The sequence below is a fragment of the Aricia agestis genome, chromosome 2 (assembly GCF_905147365.1).
Source record: "Aricia agestis chromosome 2, ilAriAges1.1, whole genome shotgun sequence".
Classification (NCBI taxonomy): Eukaryota; Metazoa; Arthropoda; class Insecta; order Lepidoptera; family Lycaenidae; genus Aricia; species Aricia agestis.
In genome coordinates, this window is record NC_056407.1 from 20,233,539 (window position 1) to 20,248,102 (window position 14,564).

General features: G+C 37.7%; 1 protein-coding gene across 2 annotated transcripts; it reads left to right on the forward strand.

Annotated features, from left to right (window-relative positions):
* Window positions 1-916: 916 nt before the first annotated feature.
* On the forward strand, window positions 917-11,072 carry LOC121735875 (beta-1-syntrophin). Of its 2 annotated transcripts, XM_042126855.1 has the most exons (7): window positions 917-1,627; window positions 2,856-3,050; window positions 3,564-3,781; window positions 4,858-4,943; window positions 6,058-6,311; window positions 8,721-8,911; window positions 10,286-11,072. In XM_042126855.1, the coding sequence occupies exons 1-7, from the start codon at window positions 1,132-1,134 to the stop codon at window positions 10,385-10,387; spliced, it is 1,542 nt and encodes a 513-aa protein (XP_041982789.1). In that variant the 5' UTR covers window positions 917-1,131; the 3' UTR covers window positions 10,388-11,072. The 2 variants fall into 2 exon arrangements, with proteins under 2 accessions (XP_041982789.1, XP_041982797.1); XM_042126863.1 differs by lacking the exon at window positions 8,721-8,911 and having other exon boundaries at window positions 918-1,627.
* The last annotated feature ends 3,492 nt before the right edge of the window (window positions 11,073-14,564 follow it).

Here is a 14,564-nt window from a genome sequence, read left to right on the forward strand (position 1 = left end):
CACAAGAGCACTCTCTATTCCTTTATCTCTCATAACCCAGTGGGACGGACGACCGACACGACTGGCGAGTGGCGAGAGATCAGGTGCAGGACCGACTTTTTACATGCCCATCCGACGCATGGATCATCTTACTTGTCAGACAATCAGGTGATCAGCCTGCATTGTCCTAACCAAACTTGGAAATAACATGTTTCCAACGCGGGAATCGAACCCACGACCTCCGAGTCAAGAGCCGCGCTCTATACCACTAGACCACGGAGGCGTTTTATTAGTATGGATGGTGCGACCCTTAATTACAAAACAAGACCTATGTCTTGTTATGTAATGATGATGTTGATGCGAAAAGCTGTGTATGTGGAAGAACGTTTAATAGCAAAGTTAATATTTTTGGCATTAGCCAAAAATCTACACACCACATGCAACGCATCTGACGATCAATGTGCGACTGAGCGCCAACAAGCGTCTACATGGTAGCGTTTCAACTCAATGTTCTCTATTTGACATTGGTCGTGAGGGATGCGCTCACTACCAAGGTTATTGAAGGTTATTTGGTTGGTCAACCAAAAACAAGCGTCGGTTGATTTTTGTTCCAACCCTACCAAGGTGACCTCTGTTGGTGGTTGGAACCGATTGTGTATACGGCCTTTTACTTGGCGGTCCCCCGACACACCGTGACAACAATATTACTTTACACAAGTTCGGAAATATTTTGTCAAATAGGCAAATAAGACCAATACTTTGTCAAACATACCGTCTACACTCTACACAGTATGGTGATTGTTTGGCGAATACATCAAATGAAGTGAAGTGCCACCATAAGGCCATATTTTTCTCTATGGCCATTTCCTAGAATCAAAATTCCATTCATGAAAATATAACTGTACGCATGAAAAAAAATAATGTCATCGTACTCCTGTAAATAATAGTATTGATTGTCTAATGAAATTGTGTTTATTTAATTCCTCTCTTTATTTAAAATATTATAATACTTATTTGTGCTACAAGCAATTTACGATGATAATAATGGATGCATATCAAATCGATCAATAAATTAATTTGTTAATTTCTTACCCAGTCGCCTTGACCTGTCACTCATTTTTGTACTTAAAATCTGGATAAACCTTTGGAATTATGGTAGAAAACGGTGCATCGAGTGGCGGAAGTGAGAGCCCAAATGCGACGTGCGTGAGATCCGGCTTGTTGGAGACCCTGGTCCGCGGCGTTTGGTACCGCGTACATTGTACCCTGGAGGAGGACTATCTCAGCGTCTGCCTCGACGATGGGTATGACGCGACCACGACACTAAATGGCACGTTAAACAACAACAACGTGGAAACACCCAACAGCGACTTCACAGAGGTACCAGAGGCCATAGCGAACCAAAAACGTGTTGTACAAGTGGTCAAGTCGGACAATAATGGCCTAGGCATATCAATAAAGGGTGGGATAGAGAATAATATGCCCATACTCATATCGAAAATATTCAAAGGTATGGCTGCAGACCTCACAGAACAACTGTATGTGGGGGATGCCATATTATCTGTGAACGGGGAGGATTTAAAAGATGCAACTCACGAAGAAGCCGTAAAAGCACTGAAGAGAGCTGGCAAAATGGTTCAGCTTGAAGGTACAAATTGGACACTTTAATTTTTAGGGTTCTGTACCCAAAGGGTGAAAACAGGACCCTATTCATGATACTTCGATGTCTGTCTGTCCTTCTGTCTGTCTCCAGGCTGTATCTAAAGAACCGCTATAGCTAGAGTTCTGAAATTTTCACAGATTGTGTATATCTGTTGCCGCTATAACAACAAATACTTTAAATAAAATAAAATTAATATTTAAAGGTGGCTCCCATACAAGAAACATGATTTTTTGGCCTTTTTTGCTTGATATCAATAACGGCAACAGGTAGGCACTTGATATTTTCACAAAGGCCTTAATTATATGTCTCCTTCAATATTTAAGAATAATATTAAAATAAAAAAAAAATTAAGGGAGGCTCCCATACAAAAACACAATTTTTGGTCTATGTTTGCTCTATAACAGTACGGAACCCTTCGTGCGCAAGTCCGACTCGTACTTGGCCGATTTTTTTATTTAGATCATCAATTCATTATTAAAAAGATAGATAGAAAAGCAGATTTTATTAGATTCAATTTAAATTATTAGGCAATTTCAATATGAGTCACTGTACAGAGTATTAGATAATGAAGTTGACCTATAAATTATTCCCAATTAGAAGTTCAAAGCAGAATTATGTCAAGGAGTACCACATCTTATTGCATCATAGGTGCTATTTAATTAGCATTAATGACTAATGTTGCTTGAGCTAACTTTGTACAGCAAGGTTAACCTCATTTAAAAGTTACCTAGATTTCATTAATCATGTCCCTGTTTCATGTACAAAATAAACCAACCTTTTGTACTTTAACCAATTTGTTGCTATGTCTAATTTTGCTAACTTCTAGCTGTGGCATTGAACAAAAATAACGTGACACTGTTCAGTGTCCAACGCCATATGATTAAATGACACGCATCTGTGTCTTCAGCCATGCGGATAAGAAAACAGTATTTTGTCAATTTTTTACATGTTCAAAGCTTCAATACTTTTTGTTTACATTCGAAATCTGACTTGAACGGTCTGGCACACTGTTTACGGTGATTAGAAGTGGCAAAATAAGTGTATTTCTGGAAATGGATGATAAGTGACTTTTCAAATTCACACATCCATGCCTAACGCCACACGCAAAAAAAGTGATGGCACAGAAACGTGCCATCCGCAATGAATTGGTTAAAAATGATTACTTTCCTAAGCTGATTCAGAAACTAAAATGTCCTTGTATGTGGCTTTACAGTAAAATATCTACGAGAAGTGACACCATACTTCCGAAAAGCATCTATCATCAGTGAAGTGGGTTGGGAGCTGCAGAGAGGGTATATGGTCGATATACCTCCTTCTCCACCATCGCCCAGAAAGAGACGAGCAGACACCAGATTTGTACCACTTCTGATGGCATGCATTGCCAAGAATTTAAGACACCAAGATCCAGGTATATTATTAAAGTATAAAAAGTGTGCTTAGTTAATAATCTTAACCTGTCGATCGTGGAAAAACGAGACACAATAGAATTTCTATTGTGTCTCGGTCACCGGTGAAAGTATGGGGCTTGATGAATTAAATTGGAAGAAACTTGACACCCGCAACTCCGCTGCGCCAAAATAAAATTTTCGCGCCGGAACTGTACATTTTTCTGGGATAAAAACCTATGTCCTTTCCCAAATTTCATCAAAATCGGTTCAGTGGTTTAAGCGTAAAGAGGTAACAGACAGACAGACACACTTTTGCATTCATAATATTAGTATAAAAGTATGGATATGGAAGTATGGATTTAGAAAACTTTTAGTTGTGTATCTTTTCTTTTTTAAAGAACTTAATTATTATTAGTCATCTTCAGGTGGTCTATAATTGCCATTTGAAACTTAAAAAAATTGCAACCCAAAGTTACCTTACTCCTTAACTAACCTCTTTTTGAAGTTTGAACACACAAAATAATCTCTTAAAGAGGAGCGCACCCTGGAGATCTACTCGCCGGACGGTGTCCACGCGTTAACACTCCGAGCACCGTGCAGCACCACCGCTGCGGGCTGGCACCGGTCTTTACACGCTGCGACGCGGCGCTGCGCGCGGGCCGCCCTCGCTCGCGCCAGGCCACGCCTCCGCCCTGTTGTGGGGGACGTCAGATTCGCAGGCTGGCTAGCGAGACGGCCTATACAGGAACATGTATGTTTACCAGTAGTTTTTTTTTTTTATTTGTAAATGTTATTGCTAGTGGATTTTACATAAATACACCAAAGCTAAAATAGGGTAATGTTTATGTTTTAAATTTTGATTGTTGATACAATTTTAATGGCTAAGGGGTTCCCAAAGTGTGCGCCGCGGCGCCCTGGTGCGCCGTGGAAAGGCAAGAGGGGCGCAGTCATGATCCGAAACCACAAATATCATAAAATCATAAAATACTTATAAAATTAATTGTGTAAATCAGGTATATGCAGGGCTCGGAAACCTGGTTAAACTTCGCGATCCTGTTCGTTAGAAACGCCATACATTTCCAAAAGAGCGTTTTCATTTCGATTCCGCTCTGAATGGACCGAAATTATTACTGATTTTGTTCTAAGAGCAAAATGAAATTGCTCACTGCTCAAAATACCGGTTAGAACCGTTCGCGGTTATGTTCGCCCCGCCCACTCACACACACCACGACCATCACCCATTGTCCACACAAAATCAAGTTATGGCCTATTGGCTATTAGCTGGTGCACTAGAAAGGGATAGAAGATATCTCTGCACTAGTTACTTACCGCGAGAAATTAACCAGGTTAATTTCAGAAGCAATACCGCTCGCATCTCTATTTCGCTCCGAACGAACACTTATCTAAAATCCTGGTTAAAGAGCATTTTAACCTGGTTAAAAAATACCATTTTCGAGCCTGGATATATGCTTAAATATTTGTTAAAATTTTTCTAATAGCTAAATAGAGTAGGTAGGGCGCCGTGACAAAATATTGTGACATGTAATTGCGTCGCAGGGTGAGAAAGATTGGGAACCGCTGGGCTAAAAATTGTGATGATAATGTCACTGAGCCCGTAACATATGATAAAAAAATGATGCTTGAAATAATGCTTATAAGTTGAGATATATACAGTGTGTTAATGTAAATACCGTTATCCTTGAAACCATCAAAGGAGCCCGTCAAGTTGTTCATTTTGCCGGGCTCATTTGATGGTTTCAAGGATAACGGTGTTTACACTAACACACTGTAAGTATACTTTTTACAATTTTGATGATGCCATTTCAGATGGGCGCTTCTGGTGGTTCCGATGACTCCGACGAAGCGGAAGGCTGGGTGCCGACATTCGTCGCTATCACAGATAGGGAGTTAAGGTAAAAACACCATGATGTGATATTTGATCATCAAAAAATATTATAAACATAGTCTCAATTCGCAATGTATCTTACAACATAGGTGATGGCTACGTAAACGATTTCCAGTTAAATAATAAAAACAGTCGCAAAGTTTGATGAAAAAAATAAGCGTTTGTATTTAATGTTGAGTCTTGAACTTGAACACTCTCAAAGCTTTACGTGGAGGCTTCTCGGGGGTAAGGTAAACTTAACATCCCCATAATTAGACAAATCCAATGATATTTTAACTATCGGCATATTTTCTTATAAAGTACAAAGTATATATAGTAAAGTATAAAGTATATATGTCGTAGGATGATTTGATAAATCCGTGTTTTCGCGAAATCCCTAGAATTTTCGCGAAAATTCGATTTATCAAATCATCCTACGACATCGTAGGATGATTTGATAAATCGAATTTTCGCGAAAATTCTAGGGATTTCGCGAAAACACGGATTTATCAAATCATCCTACGACATATATACTATATAGGGTAGCAGGCGCTTCACCTCACTTGATTTTTATGTAGTGTCTACAAAATTTTATTTTATTTATTTATTTATTTTATTTCTTATAAAGTTAAGAGGAGTCCACACCGCCGTTTTTCCCCTGTCAAAACGCTGTCCCCTGTTTCCTCCCTGGATAATGCCGGTAGAGTTATGATTTTTTTCCTGAATATCTATGGCCACTATTAGCATGTCCCTATGTTTTCTTTTTTTTCATAATTTTATTATTAAAAAAGATAAGAACGTCTAAAAACCCAAAAAAATGGCCAGATTTTCCTCTGTGTTCAAACACCCAGAAAACAAAACTGGCTAGAATATACAAAAATAAATAAAACATAGGATCACAGCTCAAGCCTTGCTTTAATTATTGATGAAAAAAGTACTTAAATGGGTTAAGTTTTGGAGAAGGAATCAGCGGACAAGAATCGAAGATTTTCTGTTCTTTTATTAGAACTTTTGTCGTGTTGTCTCTATCGCGCTCTGCGATGGGAGACTTGAGATTGGTGAGACAGCAATACATTTTCAAATACCTATTTCCAATTTCTCTCGCCCCTGGTGTATCCTCTTAAATTCTCATGTGCCTGCAGGCTTTACGAGGCGGCGCCATGGTCGGCAGAAGCGTGGTGCGCGCCCGCCGAGTCGCTCGGGCTAGCGGCGACTCGTCTTGCTTGGTGGAGGCGTGGCGCGGGCGCGGCGGCGCTGGGCGTGCGAGCGGGCACGCCGGCGGGGCTGTGCGTGCGCGCGCTGCGGGCCGACACGCCCCATGATTTAGCGGCAGTGGCAGGCGCGCTAGTAGACGGAGCACATGCGGCCGTCACGTCGCAGCCGGAGTTTACCTTCCGTGAGTATTATTCCGTGGGGAGGGGGAGTAATGGCGGCGCTGGGCGTGCGAGCGGGCACGCCGGCGGGGCTGTGCTTGCGCGCGCTGCGGGCCGACACTCCCCATGATTTAGCGGCGGTGGCGGGCGCGCTAGTAGACGGAGCACATGCGACCGTCACGTCGCAGCCGAAGTTTACCTTCCGTAAGTAGTATAAGAAGCGCTGCAGATATGCGCGGCTTCAAGGAGGTGATGTTACGGCGCAACTAAGCGAAAGTAGCGTTTGTAAAACAATTTCTTAAGTCACGTTAACTGTTAAATGTTGAGCTTCATATTATGAAAGTTTTGACTGTCTTAGGGCCAACCCACCACACACCACGTACCACAACCATACCACATCGCAACGACAAAATGTCGTCGAGCAGTGGTTATGTGTGAATGGTGTCGCTGCAGCTTTTTGTAGTTGCGTTGTGGTACCGACAAAATGTCGACGTGGTTGCGTTGTCGCCAGTGGTTGCGATGTGGTTACGTACGAAAGTCAATGAAACGGAAGGGGGGAAAATCGCGGGCGGTGTGCGCGCGCTGTCATTGTTGTGGTTGTCGTTTGGTTGTGTTGGTTGTGGGTTGGCCCTTTAACATATCCAAAGCATAAAAAATGTAAATTCATATATATTTATAATCTCTATTCACATTATCTCTCACTCGCACTCGAATATAATTATATTTTTCATAGACATTTTCTATTTAGAAAACAAGACTAAAATGAATCATTTTACATTATAGTTTGTGCGTTTTATGATGATATGGGTGACACATAATAATTGACAATAATAGGGAAGTTACCTAAAAAAATTAATCGATAATTTAAAAATATCGAATTACTGCGTAAAGGAATTGTAATCGAAATTATCGATTTCGTACTGACGTTTCAGAGTGGCGCCGCCGGCGATTTAAAATGGCTGCCCTTTTTATCGATTTTATTTCGATTCAACAGTGTCAATCTCTATTGGCATAAGTTCCGTTTCATGCATCTGACATTTTTAAATATTTTCGTAACAATAATTTTATATTGCTATTTCACAGTTAATAATATAATTTTATATTATTAAGTTAGCATTTAGCAACTTTTCATTTTTATTCATTTATAATTATAGGAAACATTAATTGTTTTTGTAGATGGAATATAATTTACTAGCTGTTGCCCGCGACTTCGTTCGCGTTAGTATAGTAGTTAGTTACGTGGAAGAGCCATGCTTTGGCACGAATGGGCCGGCTCGACCGGAGAAATACCACGTTCTCACAGAAAACCGGCGTGAAACCGCTTGCGCTGTGTTTCGCCGAGTGAGTGAGTTTACCGGAGGCCCAATCCCCTACCCTATTTCCTTCCCTACCTAATAGGGGAGCCTATTCCCTTCCCTTCCCATCCCTACTCTCCCCTATTACCTATTAAAAGGCCGGCAACGCACCTGCAACTCTTCTGATGCTGTGAGTGTCCATGGGCGACGGAAGTTGCTTTCCATCAGGTGACCCGTTTGCTCGTTTGCCCCCTTATTTCATTAAAAAAAATGTTCCGCGCGGCTTCGCTTGCTTAATTTAGGAATTTCACGCGACCGTACATTTTTCCGCAAAAAAATAGCCTATGTCCCTTAACATGGTCTCTTCTTCATGTTCACCAAATAACATAAAAATTGCTCCAGTAGTTCTTAAGAATCTTAAGATAATAAGCAATTTCATATAATTTCACCCGTTTTTTTCCACATTTTCCTCTATTTATTCGCTCCTATTAGTCGTAGAATAATAAAATATAACTACTTATATATAAAATATAACTAATAAAATCAACAAATGGGCTATCTAACACTGAAAGAATTTTTCAAATCGGACCAGTAGTTCCTGAGATTAGCGCGTTCAAATAAGCCCTTTCAAATAATTTCCCCCCGTTTTATCCACATTTTCCTCTATTTCTTCGTTTCTATTAGTCTTAGCGTGATAAAATATAGCCTATAGCCTTCCTCGGTAAATGGGCTATCTAACACTGAAAGAATTTTTCAAATCGGACCAGTAAGTCCTGAGATTAGCGCGTTCAAACAAACAAACAAACTAACTAACAAACTCTGCAAAATTATAATATTAGTATAGATTAAATTTAAACACTAAAATACTATCTAAAATATACAGATATATTATATATACAAAGATTAAATTTTGTTTTTTTTTTTGTTTTGCTGTAAAAAAAGTCCGTAGCAAGGAATATGAGAACTGTCACCCATATCATCTTAAAACGCACAAACTATAATACCTCGATCGTGGGAATCGCAGACACAATAGATTTTCAATTGTTATGCGACAGCCGGCTGCCGCTTGGGGATTGATGGGTTAAGTAATAAACATTCTAAAATTTACAATGTTAAAATCTAATCTGACATTCTCAGGTTGCCGGTACCGCGGCGCGGGCGCGCGTCTGTCGCTGGGGGCGGGGGGCGTGTGCGTGTGGGAGGCGTGCGGCTCGCTCGGGCGCGGCGGCGCGCGCGCGCTTTACCGCCGCCCGCTGCACGCGTTACGCGCCTCCGCCGACGACGACCGCGCCGCGTTGCTGCTACACTTCGCCGATGACGATACACTGGTATGTAGAGTGTGTGTAGAGGAAGGAGGCCCAAGGAGGCGCCAACAGGCATTTAATCTATACTAATATTATAATTTTGCAGAGTTTGTTAGTTAGTTTGTTTGTTTGAACGCGCTAATCTCAGGACTTACTGGTCCGATTTGAAAAATTATTTCAGTGTTAGATAGCCCATTTACCGAGGAAGGCTATAGGCTATATTTTATCACGCTAAGACTTATAGAAACGAAGAAATAGAGGAAAATGTGGAAAAAACGGGGGGAAATTATTAGTTTAAGATCGAGTGAATCTTAGCCCCAAAATAATTGAAATAAAAATAAAGTTTAAAAAACTAAAACCCGACTACTAAAACACGCTCTAAAAAGTACGAAACAAGAAAACAGTTTATAGGGATATGGAAATGTTTAAAGGATAGCCGTGGTCGTATGCCACCTACTAGAGCAAAACAGATTCATTATATTATATTATATTAATATAATAAAGGGCATACATACGACCACGGCTATCCTTTAAACATTTCCATATCCCTATAAACTGTTTTCTTGTTTCGTACTTTTTAGAGCGTGTTTTAGTAGTCGGGTTTTAGTTTTTTAAACTTTATTAATTTATAATATGGACCATGTCTGAAATAAACGAATTGAATTGAGTTGAATAAAGCAAAAACTTGAGAGGTCACAAGGACACCCGGATGGAACGAAGGTATAAAAAAAAACAAAAAAAAAACAAAAAAAAAGAGAGAGAGACAGAGAGAGAAACACGCACTATCGCACGGCTCACAACTATAGCATTTTTGCTCTAGTTGTAATATACCGACACTTTTGTGTCATGTCGTTACAACTTTTTTCGTCTCGCCCCTTTCCGCAACGCGCGATAAGGAATTTCGTTCCAAAAATATGTTTGCTGGATCAGCCAATAATTACCTATGTGTTAAGTGGTCGGCATAATATGTCAATAATGTTAGATCGGATGACGGATCGGTCAGATTAGGCAGTTGACGGACCTACGTCATTTGGTCGGCATGTTAAGCTCGGATCGGTCGGATGGGTTTGACGTAAGGGTCAGGCCACAAAAATGCGTTGCGGCGTCGCATCGTAAAAATCTGCGACGTCGCAGCACGCATCGTGGAAAGTCAGCGACATTTCCGATGAAATTTTTGCGTTGTCACATCGCATCGCATTTTTGTGCGCTTTTGTTTTTGCGATGCGACGCCGCAATGCAGTGTTGTGGCCTGGCCCTAACGCGACCAAATTACTTAGGAATCCATCCGCCGCCATCTGCTTAGGAATCAACTTCTCTGATAGTACATTTATGAATAATAATAATAATAAAACACTTTATTGTTCACAATTACAAGAAATTACACGTAAAATTTTTCAGGAGCTAGACATGGAGGGCAGCCCGAAGCCCGCGGTGTTCATTCTCCACAACCTGTTGTCCGCGCGCGTTCACTCGCTGCCGAGCGACGCGAACCCGCTATAACACATCGACGCGTGGTAATGTTCCAAAAGTATTATCCTATTTACCGTTTGTTTACTCGTATATTCTACTAATAAAAAGATCCACATTAATTGTGTATACAGACGTTGTAGTCATAATATGTTAGGTCTTGGTCTAAAACGTCAGTTTAATAATCTTTCTCTGGCATATTAAAAAATTTCTTATAACAGACAAACAGAGCAGACTCTCTATAGTTATACGCTGTATCAAGTCTTTGTTAGTAAGAGCGCTAGGGGGGTAAAAACTAAAAGGTCTGGTTAAAGTGTGGAATGTGGATCTTTTTATGAATAAGGAGCTAAGTGTTATAGGGTTAAGACGATAACAGGATATGAAAACATTCCAATGATTTGCTTGTAAACGCATCCCAATGTTTTATTTCGTCTAGTCTGAACTAGATCGTGTTGTTTTACTTGTCATATTCCATACTAACATAATATTTTTTAATTATAACAATGGCGGCAATTTTATATCATAGCCTATAAATTAGTAACATTGCATAATATTATACGCGGAACGCGCTTGATTATAAGCATATTGTAATGGTGAAGTCAATTTTTAATGGACTTATAGCCAATAAGCTGAAAAATTATTGCTAAAAAAAGCTGTAGATTTTTTGTAATCTTTGTCTTTTTTCGCTTTTTAGTTTCCCATAAGCATAGAAAGATAAATGTTTAGCTTTGATTTTTATGATCTAATCAATATAAACACCAATATAGATAATTTAAAAACAAACATGTCAAGCATTCTCAAATGAAGAATGAATTTAGTTTAAAATCTTATTGTTTAATATAAAATTTATATTTCGGCGAACGTTACGATAGTTTTTTTTAGTATGTTAAAAGTGGTTATTATAATATTTATGCATCATTTACATCAACAACATTTATAATAAATCCAACATGAACATGATATTAAAATTCATTCTGTAATTTAGAAGCGCTGTATCGTGAAGTATGAATGACTCTTCCAAAGAACGAATCTCTAGGTTTACCGTAGTAGTCGTTAGTGCAGTATCAATTAATATATTTTTTATAATTTATTCAGTGTATATAAATAGTCGTAGAATTTGTTTGAATACATTCCCAGAATGTTGTAATAGATTTGCTTTAATATTTGTAGGACTTGTGTAAGGCGTTTGAAATAGTTAAGTATTGATATTGTTAACACGCATATGGATCCACAAACTTACATCATTAGTACCTACCAAGTATCTACTCCATCTAAAATGTTTAAAAGAAGACAAATTTTAAAACAAACATAGACAAGTACCAACTTTTTTTTCGCTAGGAAACTTGGGCAAAATATTTTTTGTTAATATGCCGAAGTCAAATAGTGTCCCATTACTAACATTTTGATAAAATATGTTCACCAAAATAATTAATTGATTTTTTACGTATTATAATTAATTGAGTTTTTACGTGGGTTTGTGGTTCTGTATGTGGTAAATTCGAATGTAAGGAGTATTATTTCGTGGCTATGAATTTAGGCAATTAACGTATCAGATTAATACACTAACGCCGAAATTATATTAAGTTTTAAGACAATAATAAGACAAAATGACGTTAGAATTAAACCATTTTTGATATTGGTTTGTTTTGTAGGTAATCGCAATAATTTTTTAATGAACAATTATTAAACATCAATTTTTTTTTTAATAATTCCAATGTATTTTATTTTTAATCGTGTTTAATCGTTATAAGATTACGGGGATTGCTATACTAAATTTTAATATTGCTAGTGTTGCTAGCTCTTCATAATAATATGTTAGTAATGTAACTTAATATGTGTTCTTAATTAAATTTTTAATGTGTACGCGTTTCTTTGGATATTAAATTAGGACGCGTAATTTCTATTACATTTTTCTATGTGCACAATATTTTTTTCTTGACACATTTCTGCTAGTATATTTTAAAAAATCATAGAAATGACAGTAACAATATTACAGCTCGAGAAGGCTTTATATGAACGTGGCGAAAAAAGGAACTAACGCTGCCATCATACAAAAACGTCATTTTTGACAGTTCTCCTTCACCAGCAGTTCGCTCCCGCCCACGTTAATTTAAAGCCTTGTCGCACTTTATGTATTTTATTTTACATCTACTTAATTAAACTGAAAAGTCATATCAATTTTTTAATCTGATACTAATATTGTCAATGAATTTGTTAATATACTCGTAGTTCTCTTTTAATATCTCTAGATGTCGCTACTGTAAGCTAACATCAGCTAGTCAACAACATCACAATTTTTATGCTGTTTTGTTTTTTGTGTAAAGTATTTCAAAATTGGGTTTTCTTCGCCCATAATACTGTTATTTGTGTATGTTCAAACCTCGGCTTCAGGCCGCTCTGTAGCATCGACATCATATTTGAGACAGAATTTTCAGTAGGGTCTACTTGTACCATCTTGGTTTAAAGTTAAACTTTAATATTATTATGATCAAACATCAAAGCGAGATGAGGGTCTCATCCTTCGTTTGACAGAGAAGGCATTATATTATGTGACAAATGATTAACAAAAATAAAAATAATAATAGATTATTATTATTGGTTAGTTGGTACAAGTGGGCCTTGACAACACGAAATTTTAATTTTTTTAAACTTTTTCTAACTACTAAACACAATAATGTAAAGGGGGTTTAAGGTGATATTTTTTATGCTATGGTTACCCAGGTAGGTATTTTTAATCTCAAAACAGACATCTTAGCAGCAACTTTTTACATTCCTTTAGAGTGAAATTCTGGTTTGCTTCATAGTTTAGTTTCTCGAATATTAGAATAACTACTAGGCTCGATAATCTCTTAGCATTTCTATCAATATGGACACTCCTCTGTATACTATTTAATATAACTAATTTTGTACTATGTAGTATTTGTCTTTAATATTCTTCGACAATTCGTTCAGTTTATACTGCGACTGAGAGGTGATTCACAATACCCGTTTGGCTCGGATTCGAAAATTTGCCGCGCGGTGATTGGTCAACGCTAGTCGTGGCGCGGGATTATTGGCTGCCGCGCAGGGAAGTTGTCGAATTCGTGTCGTAATTTGCGTTGTGAAATACACCCCTGATAATTTTTTTTTTATATTTTTAACAATATTTTATAATTTTACCTTCTAACATTACTTTTTTTATATATATGTGTATCAGCTGCCTTTTTTGATACACTGCGTATGTATTTTTCTATAGGAGGGTTAGTAGTATAGTAAAAACATAAAACTTGAGTTTTTTATCATGGCTATTTAAGAACTTTGTATGTACAACTTTTTGTACAATATTTTGCAATATATAACACATATCAGCACATTCAAATTGAAGTTACCTTTCAGGGTAGTGTAAACGCGAACGACATCATAGGTCATCTTACTCTAACGAACGTAGTATGATTTAATTTATAAACTATTATAAAATTTTACATATCAGTAAACTTTTGATATTTATGTATTGAACCTTTTTAACGATATAATCAGCGACAATATTTTCTATTTGAAACGTAGGTCTCATTAGAAATAGTACCACGATTATGAAATTATATTTTTGTTATTGTTTTTTAATTTTTTGTGACTTATGTAGGCACTGTTTTGTTTTATATTGTTATACAAAAATGAGCAATGTTTTTGACACTAACGGCTGGGAAGCGAGATAGTAATATATGTAATGGAAAGAGATAGGTGATAATATATCAATTCGTAAATGCTTTCAAAAAATATCTTTTCAAACTTTAAAGATCTAAAATGTCTCTGAACTGACTGTAATGAGAAACATTGCTATTTTTGTACACAAACGCCTATTGGACATCTCTTTGCAGTTGCCTAATGCGGCCTTTCCACGTTGGCGAATGATGGACAAATACATTGTGAACGTGTAGAAGGGTATATTCGTCTATGCCCTTGTCGATTGTGCTCACTGTAGAGCTGGGCAATCATGGCTGAACGTGAAGAGGGGCCTTAATATATCGCTTATATTGCAGGAGGCTTAAGTGATGTGTACGCTGTACTATGGTAAAGCTGTGTATAGCAAAGATATGTCTGTAGGTTTGTTTGTTATTTGGTTGTAATTTAATGTTATCTATTCGTACGGTATTATCTATATTTAGATCTGACATTATTCATTAAAAAACAACGAAGAAATTGCGTTTCTGTTTCCCTTTTTTGGAAGAAAAAA